At 57.0% G+C, this 16,707-nt stretch overlaps 1 protein-coding gene across 1 annotated transcript in view; it reads left to right on the plus strand.

Moving 5' to 3' along the window:
- CAPN11 (calpain 11) overlaps positions 1–6,156 on the plus strand; it is a 29,834-nt gene extending 23,678 nt beyond the window's left edge. The window contains exons 18-22 of the mRNA XM_073338495.2: positions 990–1,058; positions 1,173–1,251; positions 1,822–1,938; positions 3,303–3,361; positions 3,969–6,156. Of these exons, the coding sequence (XP_073194596.1) occupies positions 990–1,058; positions 1,173–1,251; positions 1,822–1,938; positions 3,303–3,361; positions 3,969–3,995 (351 nt within the window). The 3' untranslated portion in view covers positions 3,996–6,156. The remainder of the gene's footprint in view (positions 1–989; positions 1,059–1,172; positions 1,252–1,821; positions 1,939–3,302; positions 3,362–3,968) is intronic.
- The last annotated feature ends 10,551 nt before the right edge of the window (positions 6,157–16,707 follow it).

A 16,707-nucleotide genomic window follows, 5' to 3' on the forward strand; every position in this document is an offset into this window, starting at 1 on the left:
TGTCTACTCTGTACCCCTCGCCCATGCTCATTTCTTGGGGGGAAGTTAGATCCCGGCTGCAGCAGCACCGTGGGCCCCTGCTCCAATGCCTCTGACCCCCGTTGGCCAGGGTGCAGCCTGGAGCAGCAGGCTTTCTGGAACAAGCTTTCACTTCCTCTCCATGCCCGCTGCCCAGGGAGCTATGCCTGCTTCAGCCCAGAGCCTGGCCACACCCTTAGTTTCTCTTCTGCCTCCCCCTTTGCGAGAGGAAGCGTCCCACCGCTCAGTTCCCTCTATTAGTACATCTCACACACCAGGCTTGGGACCATTTGCTGCCCAGCAGTGACCTGCTCCATCTCTGGGCTAGGGGCAGACTTCAGGGAGATCCCTGTCCCCAAGGGGTGCTGAGTGAGGGTATACCAGGTTCTCACCCAGACACCTTCAGTGGAGCAGAGCATTCCCCCCTCCCCCTTGTTCTGTCTGACTGCTGGGGTTGGAGGTGGGAATCGACAGCCACTGGTCTGTGCTCCCGGCTCACACTGAGAGTCACTAGGGCAGTGCCAGGGAGTCATGGTCACTGGGGAGCAAGAATTAAACACCACCACAGCCCCACATCCACTGCACCCCAAGATGGATGGGAGCACATGCCAGCCCAGCTCTTAAAGCCACTCTGATCCCAGAGCGCTTCACAAATTGCGTGTACACAGTGTCGCAGAAACACAGCCACCTCTGGGGTGGGGCACAACAGCTGTTTAACTGCTGCACAGCATAGCAGCATGAGGGGATCCTGTGCCCAGTTCATGCAGCAGGGGAGGGAGAGGAGCCAAATGGAACTGAGCAGGTTAGAATTTGGCCTGGCTAAAAGCCCTGTTCTTGCCAAAAGTTTCCTGGGATCTTGAATGAACACAAGTGGCCAGGGCCTCTGCCCTTCCCAACCTCTTCCTGCCCCTCCCTGCACTCAGGGTTACAGACCCTTGGCTGGTCACTTTCTCCTTGACTCTGCTTCCCAGAAAGATGGCAGCGCCCGCCTTGGCCTTGTGGAATTCCAGATCCTGTGGAACAAGATCCGAAGCTGGCTGGTAAGGAGGTGACTTTTGGAGCGCTGGAGCGAGACACACTCCTCCATGCTGGGGTATGGGGTGGGGGGAAGGAAGTGCCAGCCTGGTCTTCACTTCCCCATTGTGTCATTGCAGACAATCTTCCGCAACCATGACCTGGACTCGTCAGGCACCATGAGCTCCTATGAGATGCGCATGGCTCTGGAATCAGCTGGTAAATCAGGAGGGGATGGGGGAAGGTTCCTGGGTAGGGGTAGGCGGATATGTTGATCTTGGACCCTGGGTGAAAGTCCCTTGCAGCTAGATCAAGCCCGATACCCACCTGGTGCCATCAGCTCAGAGTCCGCCAGTCATGGCATTAGGGTCACACCTGAGATCTGTTCTGGCTTCCTGTACCCAGAGTCTGCTGACTGCTCTGCACTGGGGGTACTGTCCGTAATCGTGTGGTCACAGCAGTGCTAGTCTGAGTGCCTTGAGACCAGATGAGTCTGGGATCCAGGCAGGGCTGGCCCAACCTCCAGCCACTCCATTGTGGGGCTGGCTTCCTGGCAGAAGGGAATCCAGGGGATCAAGTGGACTAAGTGTCCTGGCTACAGATTGGGGGAGAGAGCTGTAAACAGAGGGCTAGTGTCCCCCAGCCCATCGGCCTCTTATTCCAGGATGGGCTGGATTCTGTTTCCAACTCCCAGCTGTTGCTGAAACCCAAAGGGTATGGCGCCCTCTTTTTATAGCCCATCCCTCGCTCCCCTGGGGACTAACGGCTTCCCCCATCTCCGCCCTCCAGGCTTCAAGCTGAATAACAAGCTGCACCAGGTTGTGGTAGCACGCTATGCCGATGCAGATCTGGGCGTGGACTTCGATAACTTCGTCTGCTGCCTGGTCAAGCTGGAGGCCATGTTCAGTAAGTGCCATCTGTAGGGCGCAGCTGCACCCAGCACCCGCCAGGCAGGAGGTGCAGAGGAAATCCTGCCTGCAACCGAAACTGGTAGATCAGGGAAGCCAAGTGGCATTGCCTGGGCTGTGGGTGGGTTAACACCCCTGTTCACACTGGAGCCTGGAGGAAAACCTTGATTTTAAGCTTCATCTGAAAGAAAGCATTTCCCCTAGTGGGGCTGATGGAGTCAGAGCGCCCCCTAGTGAGTCACTGACATCACCCCCAACAGCAGAGCCCCGCTGAGGATGCTACTAGGCATTAGGACTGACTTGCTGTCACGGATCTGCAGGACTGGTGCTACACCACCAACTTTGGAACAGTCTCTAGGAGGAGCCCCTTCAGCGTGCCCGGCCCCCCAGGGGTCTCACTCTTCCTCCCTGGGGAAGCCATGGGGCCTCACTGCCTCCTTAGACTGGACCTCTGGGTCTTCAGCACTCCTGCTTCACCCAGTGATCTCTGATCAGCAAGTCCAGCAGTGATAGACTCCTGGCACAGACTTGTACACTTGTCAGGGTTGAGTGCACCCCACCAAGCATTTGCATTGACACACAGACAGCATGGTCAAAACAGTTTATTAGTCCACAGGAGCACAGCAGAGGAAGTCCTGGGGGTAGCCTAGAGAGCTGAGGGTTAAAGCATAGTCCATTCTGGTTAGCCCAGCCAAGCTGGAGTGAACCCCTTTGTTCAAGCTCTGTCCAGGTGAGAGCTCTGACTCCTTCCAGCAGCCAACTCTTATCCTCCCATCTCTCCAGTCCTGCTCTGGGGGGGCGGGGGGAACATACTTCCTCCCTCCCTCTGGGTGGTTGGCTGATAGATGTCAATGTCCCAGTGAGTGGATTTGCCATTGTCTTCTCAGATGCTCCATTGACCTGGGAACTAATCCCCGTCACTTAAGCACTACAGCTATGCCAATGCAGCATTTTAAGTGTAGACCTGCTCTTAGCCTGCTCTGAGAGTCCTTTTTGCACCCACTGGCTTACAGTGCAGCATAAAGGGGAAACTGAGGCATAAACAAGACTCATAAAAATATTCCCACTTTGTCACAAAGTGCACCCTGGGTTTTCAGGGAGGTCTCCCATCCAATTCCTGATTCAGCCTGACCCTGCTTAGCTTGCAGAGCTGGGCTGGGCTGGTATCAAGTATGGGCTGGCTGTCAGTATTGAGGTGCAGCTGTGACATAGTGAAATTGCCCCTAATCAATGGCTCCCACACCATACCACGTGACTGCACAGCTGTTGACCCAGGGGCTGGGCATTCAGGGGAGGATTCGTGGCTGAGAAGCTTGTGGCAGCTGCCCCCTGAGCAGCTCTCGCTCCTTCTGCCCCCTGCAGGATTCTTCCGCAGCATGGATGCCGAAGGCACCGGCACAGCAGTGATGAACCTGACCGAGGTGAGAGCCAGCCCTGGGCAGCCAGAGGGCAAAGGGAGCTCTCCGGTGGAGCTGGGGAAGCTGGCTGGATCCTGGGGCGTAAGGGGGATCTGGGTTAGAGAAGGGGGAGCCCTCCGGACTGCTGGGGTAGGGGAGGGAACGAAAGTCCTCACCCAAAAAATGGAGGGGAGGGGAATGGCAGACCCCTCCTGTCCACATCCTCCCTCAGCCAGCTCTGTGCAGCTGCGCTGGCTGCTGGGCAGCATTCCCAGCTCAGTGAAATCCCCAAGAGGAACAGATCCTGCCTAGAGCCTGGTTTCCTCACCACCCCCATCCTCTGTATCTAGGGATGTGCCCAGCCCTGGTGACCATCTGATCCCCTGAAACAGAACAACCAAGGCTTTAACTCTGACTGAGTTGTGGACCAAGCTAGTGGGCTGGGGGAGGATCATTACTGTAACCCCTGCCCCTCCAACCCTAGCCCCAGTGTTCATTCACTGTCCCCCTACTGGTGGCTCAGTCCAGGTGGAAGCCCAGGCTTTGGACCCCCCTCTGTTGCAGTCTGGTGGGGCAGCGGTTTGTGGCTCCCTTTCCCCACCAGCCCGTTCACTCTTTCCTCTCCCCACAGTGGTTGCTGCTGACGATGTGTGGCTAGGAGCAGAGACAGACCCATGCCGGCTGAAACACCCCGATGGGCTGGGACACCCCATAGTGCCTCCCCCTCGGATTTACAGACACACAACGTCCCGTCATCACCCCTGCTCCTTGCCTCTCTATCCCTCTCCCTCACCATCCCACACTGAGCCCATGGCCCTCACCCCACCTCCCAGCAGGACGCACTCCAGCGTCATGTTGCCCCTTTTCAACCCAAGCAGCTAGTCAAAGTTTGGGGCCCTGAGGGTGTTCCAGCTGGGAGTAGAAATTGGTGATAGGCTGATCTCTTTGATGTAGTTTTGTTTATTTACAAAGAATGTACGAAGTCCTGTGTCTGTGAAGGCAGAGTGAATTGACTAGCAGGAACCAGTTTCTTTGGTTCACAGCACCAAGATTTATCTTTTCACCTGCACCCCAACCCAAAAACCTCTCCCCCGGTTTCTTCCGGGGTCAGCCACCGTGCTTTTCCTTCTGCCTGTCTCTCTCATTCAGAGTCTGCCACACAGTTTGTGTTATTCCCCCATACACACACGTGCACACCTGCTGACCATACCCAGTCATACCATCTGCCCACTAGGTGCTAGTTTCTGGGCAGATTATTAGGTTTTGTTTCAGGTGTGACCCCTTAGCTGTCTCTTATGATGGACTTAATTGAGGGACTTATTCACACATCAGTTAGAAGTTTTAACTCAACCCATAACAAGTTCACTGTTTCAATTTGTAACAGACCCAGTAGCCAAGCCTCTCTAGCTCATTCCTGACTCTGGGTATGGCTTGTACTCTGCAATAGGAGGAGGTGGGGGAGGGCATAATGGGGTATGCTGCATGTTGAGTCATTTGCACATGGTCTTTAGACCAGCAACTCTAGCTGCATGTAGCGAGGCGCCAGTAAGGGATGGAACTTGACTGCAGGGTGCAGAGTACCTGGCCCCCATGGGGAGGGTGTGGGATCTATGTCACTTCCTGGGGGGCTGCTCTGGCCCACGCTGGCGTTGGTGCCAGTTTGACTTTGTGAGTGAATCCCCCCAGGTCTCAGCACTGGGAATCGCAACCTGCGTCTTTGCTAGGGGCTGGGCTGGGCGGCAGCCAGCGTGGGGGTTGCCTCTGGTTAAAACCAAGAAGGGGCACTTGAGAGGAGGGGAGAGACTAAGTGGTTCAGAACCAGGCAGTAGGACTCCTGGGTCCTGTTCCTGGCTCTGGGAGTGGAGTTTGATTTAGGGGTTGGAGGAAGGAGCTGGGAGTCAGGACTCCTGGCAGCCGAGCTGTTCTAAGCACTTACATGCTTATCACCATTGTGCCTGGGCACCTTCTAAACATGGCCATGACCAAAGTATAAAGCCCTCTCGTGGGTCAGGACTTCTGGGTCCTAGCCCACCTGTCACTGACTCGTGTGGCCTTGGGCGAGTCTCTTCAGCTAGTCTGAGCCTTAGATCATGTCTACACTAGAGAGCTTCCAGCAGCACCGCTGTAAGATCTCTCGTGTGGCCGCTCTATGCCGACAGGAGAGAGCTCTCCCGTCCGCATAATAAAACCACCCCCGCGAGCGCCAGTAGCTATGGCAGCAGGAGAAGCTGTCCTGCCAACACAGCGCTGTGCACACCGGCACTTCTGCTGGTGTAACGTATGTCGTGTAGGAGTGTGTGGGTTTTTCTTCACACCCCTGAATGACGTACGTTCCACCGACAAAAGTGGAAGTGTAGACAAGCCCTCGCTCTTCAACCCAGGGTTGCTGAGTGCAAGAAGATTGTGGTGAATGTCACTCTTCTGCCCGCTGCTGCTGTTTAAGGGGGCAGCACATCCTATATCTGCCCTAGAGAGAAGTTTAGGGTTTTCTCTCCCCTGTACCACCCCCCGCGTGTCTCGACAGGAACAGGGCTGTGATTCCCTCCCCCAGGGGTGAGTTCCTTTCTTGCCCCCTTACTTCATGGCCCCTGTGCTGCTACTGCAGTGGGGTGGCCCTAGGCGGGGCTCTGTCCAAAGCCCCTGCCCTGAGGCAGGAATGTGGGCAGCAGCACGAGCGCTTGGCCCTCCACCCCACCCCTTGCCTATGCATCTCTGCAGGATGTGGCTGTGGAAATAACCACTTCTGCTCGGCTGGCAGAGCTGCCTCCCCAGCCCCTGCTTACCACGTAGCCTGGATAATAAATAGAGATCTGTACAAACGCAGCCTCTGCCGTGTGTGATTGGGGGCATAAATCTCTCGCAGGGGCACGAATCTACAGCCAGGCCCTGTGCACAGCCTGGGCTGCTGGGTCGAGTAGGGGAGTAGCCCCCGTCTGCACTGGAGCAGAGCAAAGAGTCTGTCCCTCCCCAACAGTGTCTGGGGATAGAACATGGGAATTAGCCCTGGGACAGTAGGGTGGTGGCACTGCTCCCTCCCTGCCCCTTGTGCCTCAGCATAGTGGGTGCTGTCAGAAAGCGCCCCCGACCCATCTCTGCTGAATGGCAGTGGAGGCTGAACTAGGGTTTGGGGCAGGAGACTGGGCCAGTGGTGCAGTGTTCTGAGTGGGCCCAGCTGCCGCAGGGATGAGACACGCAGCTGTGTCAAGGAGAGGCTGAATGGAGTCTGAGTTGTAAGGGGATCCCTCTTTCCAGGGTGCGTGGGAAAGTACAGCTACCACCTCTTGGGCACACACAGAGGGGCAGTGCTGTCTGTGGAAGTAACAGGAGGGAGCTGGGGCCTAAGGGGCCATTAGCCTTCTCTCCCCTGGCCCCAAACTGGGGGGCAGTCTTGTTCCCCCAGGAAGCTCTGTGGACCAAGGCAGGGCTGGGCTGGAAGGAATCCCCAAGCCCTGGCCACAGCTGCCGTAGAGGGCTCTATTGGTGGAGACTAGGGCCACAGATGGCATTTCTGGGGGTGAAGTAACTCTACTGGGTTTCAGTTTTGTGCCCTGCTGTCCTCTGTGTGTGGGGGTGAGATGGGGTGAGGCTGCAGGCCTGCTGTTGCATTAGAAGGGTAGTTAGCTAGGTCCCTGCCCTGAAGCACTGCCTGCCCTATGCCCTGGGTATAATTTCCTGTGGTATTTCTGCCTGGCACTCACTAGGGGGAAGTACAGCTCCTCTGCACAGCCCACCTGGCAAAATCCTCAAAGTGCCAGGGGGCTGTGCTCCAGCTCCGGTGGCTCCGGGCCTGGAAGGAGCCCGTGTTGTAGTCAGCAGAGGGGCTCTGGGTTTGGGAGACCGGGAAGCATCTGGCGAGTCAGGCTGGCTGGGTAGCACCACCCTCCTGTGCTGGGAGCCCAGCCCAGCCGCCATCCGGTGCAGTCATTTCTCACCTCCGGGAGTCACTGGAGGGGAAACGCAGCAGCTCTTGAGCGAGTGCCCTGGGGAGCCTGCTGAGTCGCTGCAGCATTTCTTCGGGGGGTTGGGAACCAAACCAAGCTTCCTACCCGGATAAGCCCACTGGGCCAACAGCCCATGAATTGAAAGCCAGGCTCCATGCATGTTTCCATTGAGATGTCTGGGTCAACGTCCCACCCCATCCTGGATGCTTGGGTGCAGTGCACCTCCAGGGAGCCAGCCTGCTGTGCCATCAGTGTCTGGGTAACATGTGTTGGATTGTCCACCCCACAGAGACCTCAAGCAGGAATAACTGAGAGGGCTGCAGGCCAGGGGTGAGGGGTGTTGGCAGAACTGTGGGCGGGGGGGAGGTCCCAGGCTGGAATAGCAGGGGCCTGCAGAGCTGGCTAAGGGAACATAAAGCAGGATTCACCATTTCCCCTGAAGCAGCTGGCGCCCTGGACTAGGAAGAGGCTGGGCTGCGGGCCATTTCTGCATACTCTGTGTGTGTCCGTGTGGCGGTCACTGTTTATTCCTGAGAGACAAGGTGGGTGAGGTCATATCTTTTAGTGGAACAAGGTCTGTTGGTGGAAGAGACAAGCGTGTCTCTCTCAGCACCAGACGTTGTTCCCCTAAAAGCTATGACCTCACCCACCTTGTCTCGCTCCTATCCCGGGCCCAATACAGCTACAACAACTGTTTATTCCTGGCATTTGTCAGCACAAAAAAAGTCCGTGCTTGCCACGTGCAAGTCTGAGCCCGGGGGGGGGAGGGCACATCCCTGGAGAGCTAATGTGGGCCAGGGTTGTCAATAGCCCCCTATTAAATAGACATTGCACAGCTTCTCTGGGTTCAAACAGCCTGGCCACCTGAAAAAGCCCTCATATAGCCCAGGGCTACCAGGCACATCACAGGGCACCCATATGTTTTGTGACAAGGGGCTGTTCCTTCAGCTTCTCTTGGCATTTCCATCGACTGTGCTTACGTGGGGGGGCAGGGGCAGAGGGGAATGCTCAGACAGCATAGGGTTAAACGTGCAGAGGGAGGGAATGGAGTGGAGACAGGCCTGCAGCTCTGGGGCTCTGGCCCTGGAAAGGAGACCACACAAGGCACGGCACTTGACCCTAGGTAGGGATTTTGGGAGGCCAGAGAATGCTGCTACTTCCTTTGAGATGGCGCAGGTCACAGCTGGATGCAAAGAGCTTCCAGGCAATCCACACAAAGGAAGGAGATGGGGAGGAGGTCCTTAGCCTGTATTGCTCAAAGCAGACTCCGTGCTTGGCTTCTGCTGGTGGAATGGCTGCTCGTACCCAGATAGGGAGTCCTGGCCCAGCCCTCCTTGGAGCAACCCTCACTGAGTGTGGGTGAGGTTAGCGCTTGGGAAAGGAGCTAAGAGCACTTGCAGGGGCTGCTGTCCCTTGGGCTCCCCACTCCCGATATTCAAGCAGGGGCTGCTGTCCCTTGGGCTCCCCACTCCCGATATTCAAGTTGTGCCGGAATAGTGCACACAGCTTCGTGGGATCTGTTCACCGAGTGAGCTGCAGGCTCTTGTGTGCTGTGCTGGGAGGCACAGCCTGATAAAAGTGTGTCCTGGCCACAGCTTCCTCCATCCCCCACTCCTCTGCTCCCCGCCGCCCCCGCAGCTTTCCTCACCGCTTGGAGCTAAGCACCTCCAGGAAGGTTCCCTTTGCCTGCAGCAGCTGCCTGACTGGCTGAACTCCCTGTGCGTGTGTGTGTCACCGGAGTCCCTGGGCGATGCTCTGGAACTGCTCCCCATGAAGCCAGTCAGGACTCTGGTGAAGTCTCCTCTCTGGGAGCAGACTGTCTGAAGGGCAAGAAGCTCACACGGCTTCCACCTTCCTGGGTCTGACCTTGGAGCATTCAGCATCCTCTGCTCTCCGTGCGCTTCCCACAGCGAGTCTGCCCTGGCGGGGTCCTGGGGAAGCCAGAGGGTCCTGCACCCCAACTCCGCAGTCAGATGTGACTCGCAGTCAGATGTGACTCTCAGCCAGCCAGTAAAACAGAAGGTTTATTAGATGACAGGAACATGGTCTAAAACAGAGCTTGTAGGTACAGAGAACAGGACCCCTCAGCCAGGTCCAATTTCAGGGGCAGTGAGCCAGACAACCACATCTGCACTTCACTCCTCATCCCCAGCCAGCTCCCAACTGACTCATCCTCCAGCCTCTCCTCCTCTGGGCTTTCCCCTTTCCCAAGCCAGGAGGTCACCTGATCCCTTTGTTCTCCAACCCTTTAGCTCTCACCTTGCAGGGGGGAAGGGCCCAGGCCATCAGTGGCCAGGAAACAGGGTGTCGGCCATTCTCTGTGTCCAGACCCCTGCACACACCTGCCCTCTAGGGCTCTGCAATGATCATACACCCTTACCCCACCACCTAGATACTTAAGAACTGCATAGGGGAAACTGAGGCACCCCCACACTATTCAGAGGAAACATTAAGAAAAGTCCCACTTCGTCACATCGTGTAAGGGGCAGCACTGGCCTAGAACCCCCCAATCCCGCTGTGCAGCTCATTGTCTCTGCACGCTGGCCATGCTGTCTCTGTACAAGGCTCAAAGGGGCCTCTCAGCTGGGCTCCATTGGCAAGCGGATGGGGGGGATGGGACAATGGGGGCTGGGAGTTGAGCAACAGTGACCAGCTGACAAGCAGGAGAAAATCAGAAGCAGAAATGGCTTTTATTGCTCTCCCAGCTGTGGGGACTCATCACTGACACAAAGGGCCCAATTGTGGGGCACCCTCTGCCATTGGGCTGACAGGTGCTGCAGGCTTAGCCTCATTGACCAGGCCTTCTGGGCAGCAACTGGTGGATCATTCCCCATGTAGCAGCTAGCCAGGCTGGTGCGGGGGGTGAAGGGGCAGCCAGCTGACGTCTCACTACCTCAGAGGATGCTGCTTACCCAGCCCCTCATGTTCCAAGGGGGGCAACAGGGAGGCCCAGCTGGGCTGTGCACCCCACCCCATAGTAATTCCAGTGCATAGGGGCCAGGGTGTTAGCCACCCCTTGACGGATTCAACCCACAGGCTCCCTTAGCTATCGCTAACACAGAGCCACCACTGCCAGCTAGAGGTGGCATTCACACTCCTGCCTCCCCCTGCACCTTGGGGACTGACACGTGCAGGTGTAAGGCAGACAACTTGTGCCCAGCCTGCTCTGAGATCAGCCAGCAAGGGGCACTGTGGGGCAGCTGGGAGGTCAGAGCTGCCCAGCGGGCAAGGAGAGCAAGGTGTGGCAGAAGGTGATTGGAGCCACTGAGCGGGCAGAGTGCAATGGGGTGTCTGGAGCTGCTCAGCAGACAGGGAGCACTGCAGCAGTAGGGGGCAGTGAGAGCTGCATAGCAGGCAGGGGGTGCCATGGGGTGGCCTAGGGCAGTCAGTGGGCAGGGAGCACTAGGGGGGCGGTCAGTGTGGCCCTGCAGGAAGGTTGGTAGAGGTCAGAGCCACTCAGGGGGCAGGAAGCTGGGAACTGTGACCAATGGGAGCTGCAGAGGCAGCGCTTGCGGGGGCTGCACTGGCAGATGCAGGCAGCACACGAAGCCCCCTGCCCCTCCCCAGGGCCACAGGGACATGCCAGCCGCTTCTGGGAGTGGCACAGGGCCAGGGCAGGCAGGGAGCCTGCCTTAGCCATGACCCCGCTGTGAGCCCCCTCTCACACCCAAACTCCCTCCCAGAGCCTGCAACCTGCACCCCCTCCTGCATCCCAATCCCCTGCCCCAGGCTCAGCCCGCAGTCCCCTCCCACACTCTGAACCTCTCGGCCCCAACCTCCAGCCCAGAGCCCACACCCCTCCCAAACCCCAGCCCCCTGCCCCAGCCTGGTGAAAGTCAGGGAGGGTGGGGGACAGAGAGCAACAGAAGGAAGGGGGGGTGGATTGAGTGGGGCGGGGGCTCGGGGAAGGGGTGTGGTGGGGCAAAGGTGTTTGGATTTGTGTGATGAGACAGTTGGCAACCCTAATTACCGCCATTCCTAATCCTTCATCCTGCCATGAGTGCAGGGGGCTGGACTAGAGGACCTTGTGACGTCCCTTCCAGAACTATGATGCTATGATTTGGAAATGGCAGAAAAGGGGAGCTTACCTTCTGTGGCCTGAGGAAGGGGGTGCTCCCAGAGGCCAGGATTCCCCCAGATTGCAGGGGGGTGTTCCCATGGACTGGGATTCCCCAGTCTACCCTGGGGAAGCTGTACTCACCAACAGTCTGCATTGGGATCAGATGGCAAAGGGGGACTCCACCCTCAGGTCAGGAGTCCTCTGGGGAGGCGGCTGTTTCTTAGCCATTCCCTCCTATGGTCCCCACTTCCCAGCCCCCTTGCCCCTCTGTCGGCTACCAGTGCCTCTCCTTGAGTGACTCCCTCCCTGGTCCCAGCTTGGCCCAGAGCCTAGCTCAGCTTTGGGCCCATCACTGGCAGCTGAGGCCTTCCCAGTCCTGTGAGCATTAAGCCTGCACAGTCGCTGTGCCACTTCCTCCGGCGGGGCCCTGGGGCCAGGAGCTGCCTGAGGATCTCTTCTCTTGAAGCCAGCAGCTTCAGAATCTGCCCTGCCCTTAGGGACTGGCCTCCCCATCAGGTCCCTAGCATTTGTTTTCAGTGCCAGCTGCTCTTGTCTGTCCTGCCCCCCTCCCCTTTGCCAGCCCATCGGGTGCCTCTGAGTGAGGGGAAGGCGTGGGGGATTCGCAATCCATGCCCACCTGGCCCTACCAGCTGCTGCTGCCCGTAGCAGGCAGGCTCTCTGGCCCGCTCTCCCCATCAGATGTGGGTTTTGCTCTCCTCCCAGGCCCGCGGCTGCAGGAATTCCAGACCCACTGGCACAAAGGGGCCTTTGTTGGGGGGAAGCACCCTGGATGCTGGCTGCTGCTTCTCAGAGCTCAGCCGCTGCTCCTGGCAATCATCTCACGACTGTCAGGCTGGGGAGAACTGCCTGGGGGGCGGGTGGGGGCGACAGACTGGAGCCTGGGGGCCTCTGTATACCCAGAGCAGGCACAGCCTGGGCAGCAGCAGAACTCAAGCTTCGCTGCCACCCTGCAAATGTGCCTCAGCCCTGCCCTGGAGGGGAAGATGGGGGTTCAGTGTCTATGGTCCAGCCGGTCCTTGGCCTCTCTGCAGGGGCTGCCCATAAATGATAAGAATGGGGGGTTTTGGCATGGGGATCTCTGGTCTCCAAATATCCATCACATGCTACCAGCCTGGGGGGGGCCTTGGGCCTGGTGCTCTATATGGGAACGACTCAGTGTCCCAACCCCCTGAGCCTTCTGGTCCCCTCTCCACCCCCCTCCTGTTCCCAGAGCCTCACCAGCCTGTGCCAGGGGATAGACCCATCGCTGGGACAGCAGCTCAATGAAAATACAAGAGCAGCCCCCCCTCCCCCCCACAGTCCCTTGGGAAACACCAGCAGCTCCTGGGGGGCCACCACATCCCTGGCACAGCTCAGAGCGGCACTGCTTGTCTTCTGTGGGCTAGGGGGCAGCAATGGGCCCAGGCCCCCCTGTGCGGAAGGGGAAGTCAGTGGAGGGGCTGGCTGGGGGGATAGTCTGAGTACAGCATTTTGGGGGGATGTCTGGAGGGAGGGATGTGGTCCAAATGACAGGAGAAGAGGAGTTTGGCTGCAGTACTGGGGATGGACAGGAGGCAGGGTTTCTGGGAGGCAGCAGAGGAGGCTGCAGGCTGCAGGGATGGAGAGAAGAGCTCTGCTTTGGTGACCGCATCTGGAACGCAGGATGGCGGGCAGCTGTTGGACCCTGCCCACACCAAACAGCTGCCATCTCGGTACCAGCGAAACGGGGGGAACGGGCGGGGCCTGGCTCCCTCCAAGCCTCCCGACACACTCCATTATCCAACTATAGTCAGAAAACCCCCTCTCCGAGAATGACTATCCCACATTCTTCCTGCTCAGGGGGCTGTGGACTCAGTTGTCACTGCCCCGCCTTTCCCCTCCCCTCCCAGCACAGCGCTGCTAAGGCCTGCCAGCAGCTGCTGCCCAGGAGAATTCCCCCTATCAGCTCTCAAGAAAGGTTGGATCTCAAAGATCACATTCCTCTCCTCCCAGAGCCAGGACACAGAACCCCGGAGCCGGTCTGGGGAACTCTGCCAAGCTTCCCTGCTCACGGACTGGCAGCATGGAGCTGAGCGAGCCCTGTGCCAGTCTCCAGCGGAGGTTGGGCTGGCTGGTGGAAATTCATCCTGCTGGATGTCTCTCCTGCACACCAAGGAGAACTCTGCTCGGGCCAGTCAACTGCCCGCAGGAACTGAGGACTGGAGCAGGCCCTTGCTCACCCCATGTCACAAATCCCAGAATTTCCCACTTGCCACGCCCTCAGCATCTCACCTGCCGAGGTGCAGGGAGCAGAGCTGTATAGAGTCTTGCTACATGATTTCTGACACACAAGGGCTGGGGCCACTGAAGAGCCAGCAGGTTCACCTGTACGCACGCTACCCTGGCCTTCCTTCCCCACCTCAAGACGCCACCTGCCATCCGCTTTGTGTCTAATCTCCTGAAGTGCCTCCTATCAGGGGCTGATGCAGACCATTCATCTTGTCGCTTTGTTGTTCCCTCCATAATGGCTTCTCCCTCCTGCTCTCTGTGGCTGTCACCACTGTTTCTGCAAAGGCAATGGGATCAGGGGGCAAAGGTCAATGCTTTGGACTAGCCAGCCTCCTCCTCACCTTCCTTGCCTGATCCCTGAGTCCAGCTCCTGCTTTGTCTGTAGAGATTGTACTCACTCTAGTTGCATGAATCTAGCCTGCTAGGTACAGTCCCAGCCAGAGAGGTTTCTTTGGGGGTTAGTGGCAGTCTGGTATCTGGAGTCAATGAGAGCAGCTGAAGCTACAATCTGGTCCCTTCCAATGTGCTGAATTCTGCAGCACTGGCCCTTTAAGTGTGCCTTCTTAGGGGCCGCAGGCCAGGAACTTTCTCCCTGTCTCTAGAAAGGGGCCGTGGAGCATTTCTCACTGACAGTGAGATGCTGGCAGGCTCTGTCCCTTGGGCCTGCTGTTTCTGCACATGGCTTGTGGGCTGTGACCTCACCCTTATCTGGCAGGAAGAGGGGTTGGGCCGCGGGCAGTCCAGTTCTCTTAGGGTTTGGGATGCTTTCTTGTGTTTGGGGTTACAGCTGTCTTGCCCCAGCCACCCTCACTCCCAAAGGAAGCTGCTCCCAGCAGCGGACATAGGAATGGGCACTTTGCTCTGAGGACAGCCATCTGCTCTGATGGACAAAGGGATGTTCTCTCCAGACCTGTCGATGTGTCACTGCACAGGCATTCCCATCAGATCGGCCACAACATGTGCTGTTATATGGAGTGAGATGCTCAGACTTCCATCTCTCGCTGGATCACTGCAGATTCACACACACTTTTCTGACCTGTCCTAGCACCTTCCATCTGCGGCTGTCAAGGCACTTTGAAAACATGAGTGAATTTTGCCTCCCATTCTCCTGGAGGCAGGGAAGTATCGTTCTCCCTATGGTACAGATGGGGAAACCGAGGCACAGAAAGGCCAGTGACTTGCTCAAGGTCACACAGTGAGTCAGTGACAAGCTGGGAACAGAACCCAGGACAGGAGTCCTAACCTGTAGCCCCTCTGCTCTAACCAGTAGATACCACTCCTCTACCAAAACGGGAACCCTGGAGTCCTGATTCCTACTCCTCTGCTCCATCCTCTAGCTCACGGGTGGGCAACCTATGGCACGCATGCCGAAAGCGGCACACGAGCTGAGTCAGTGGCATTCACGCTACCTGGGTCCTGGCCACCGGTCCGGGGGGCTCTGCATTTTAATTTAATTTTAAATGAAGCTTCTTAAACATTTTAAAAACCTTATTTACTTCACATACAACAATAATTTAGTTATATATTACAGACTTATAAAAAGAGACCTTCTAAAAACGTTTAAATGTATTACTGGCACGCGAAACCTTAAATTAGAGTGAATCAATGAAGACTCGGCACACCACTTCTGAAAGGTTGCCGACCCCTGGACTAGCTCATGCTCCCTTCTTCATCACATTCGTATGCACTTGGGTGAATTTACCTCTCTGAATAGGAAAGGTCTGAACACCAGCCACGCCAAACCCTGAGAAACAGCAAGAGCCCCAGGCCCTAAATACACCCCAAAGTGCGTGTGTAGGGAGATGCGGGACACCTGACACCTACACTCCTGCTACTCAGAATCCTCCACACATGACACTCCGACTGGCTGCAGTGGGGACAACTGTGCTGGGACCCATGGAGGATCCTGAGCTCAGGAGCGGAATTAACTGCAGGGGCAGCTGGTGGATCTCCAGCCTGCTTTCATGCCAGAGCCCCTGGTTCTGAAGAAGGAGGGGGGGAAAATACAGGCAGTGGCTGGTGCAGAAAGAGCATTGGCCCTCTGACAAGGATCCCTGCCTTTCACGTAGCCTATGGCCCCTGCACTCCAGCATAGGTAGGGTTAATGTAACCCTGGGCAGGGATAGATCCACGGAGTGGCAGTGTGCACAGCACATCCCAGTAGGAGGCACTCACAACACCTAAGGCAGTGCCAAACCCTCCCCCAGCAGGGGCAACCTGGGGCAGCCTGTGCTTTTTGGTCTGTGCACAGAGAAGGGGTCATCCTTAGGCTGCACAGCCCTATTCTCCGGAGGTGAGGAAGGGGAGATGTCATCAAGCCGTGCAACTGGTTGGACGGAGGAAGAAGATGAGGGAGCAATATAGATGTACGGAGTCAAATGGCAGGCCCATTAGGGCGGGGGTGTAGTCTAAGGGTTAGAGCAGGATGCTGGGAGTCAGGACTCCATTCCCAGCATGGCTGAGGAAAAGCAGGAGACCAGGAGGCAAGGGAGTTGTGTTCTGGTCCCAGCTCTGTCAATGGCTCACTGTGTGATCTTGAGCAATGCCCTTTCTCATTGTTTTCCCTCTTGTAAAAGGAGGGTAATGATCCTGACCTCCCTGATAGGGGATGGGGGCTCAGAGGGTGGCTTGGCAAATGTTTGACTGCTCCGGATCCTTGGAGCAAAGCAGCTATAATCAGGCAAAGTGTTATTGGCATTATTACTAGTCCCAGCAGCTCAGCAAACAAACCCTGCCCTACTTCATCTGATCTCTGGTATTTGGCAAGCCCCTTTCACAGGGGTCTCTGAGCAACATGGGCCTTCCACTGGAGCAAGGTACAAGCAAGTTATTTCTGCTGGTCCCTGCCCTTGTTACCTTTTGGGCTTGACACTCATAGCCTGACAATAAACAGATTTCTACAAATTGTATTTGCGAAAGACCCTTTGTTCCACAGGGCCTCTCCCCGCTCTGTGTAGATCTCTATAGGTTGGATAACCTGCATACACAATACAACTAGGAATGTACTGAAATATTTTTGCTCTTGGCTGGAGTCTCTCATTCTCCCATCATGGCGTGGAAACCCTCAGCACAGCCGTGCAGGGTGTTAGCTCACTCCCGCT

The sequence above is a fragment of the Lepidochelys kempii genome, chromosome 3, assembly GCF_965140285.1.
Source record: "Lepidochelys kempii isolate rLepKem1 chromosome 3, rLepKem1.hap1, whole genome shotgun sequence".
Taxonomy (NCBI): domain Eukaryota; kingdom Metazoa; phylum Chordata; order Testudines; family Cheloniidae; genus Lepidochelys; species Lepidochelys kempii.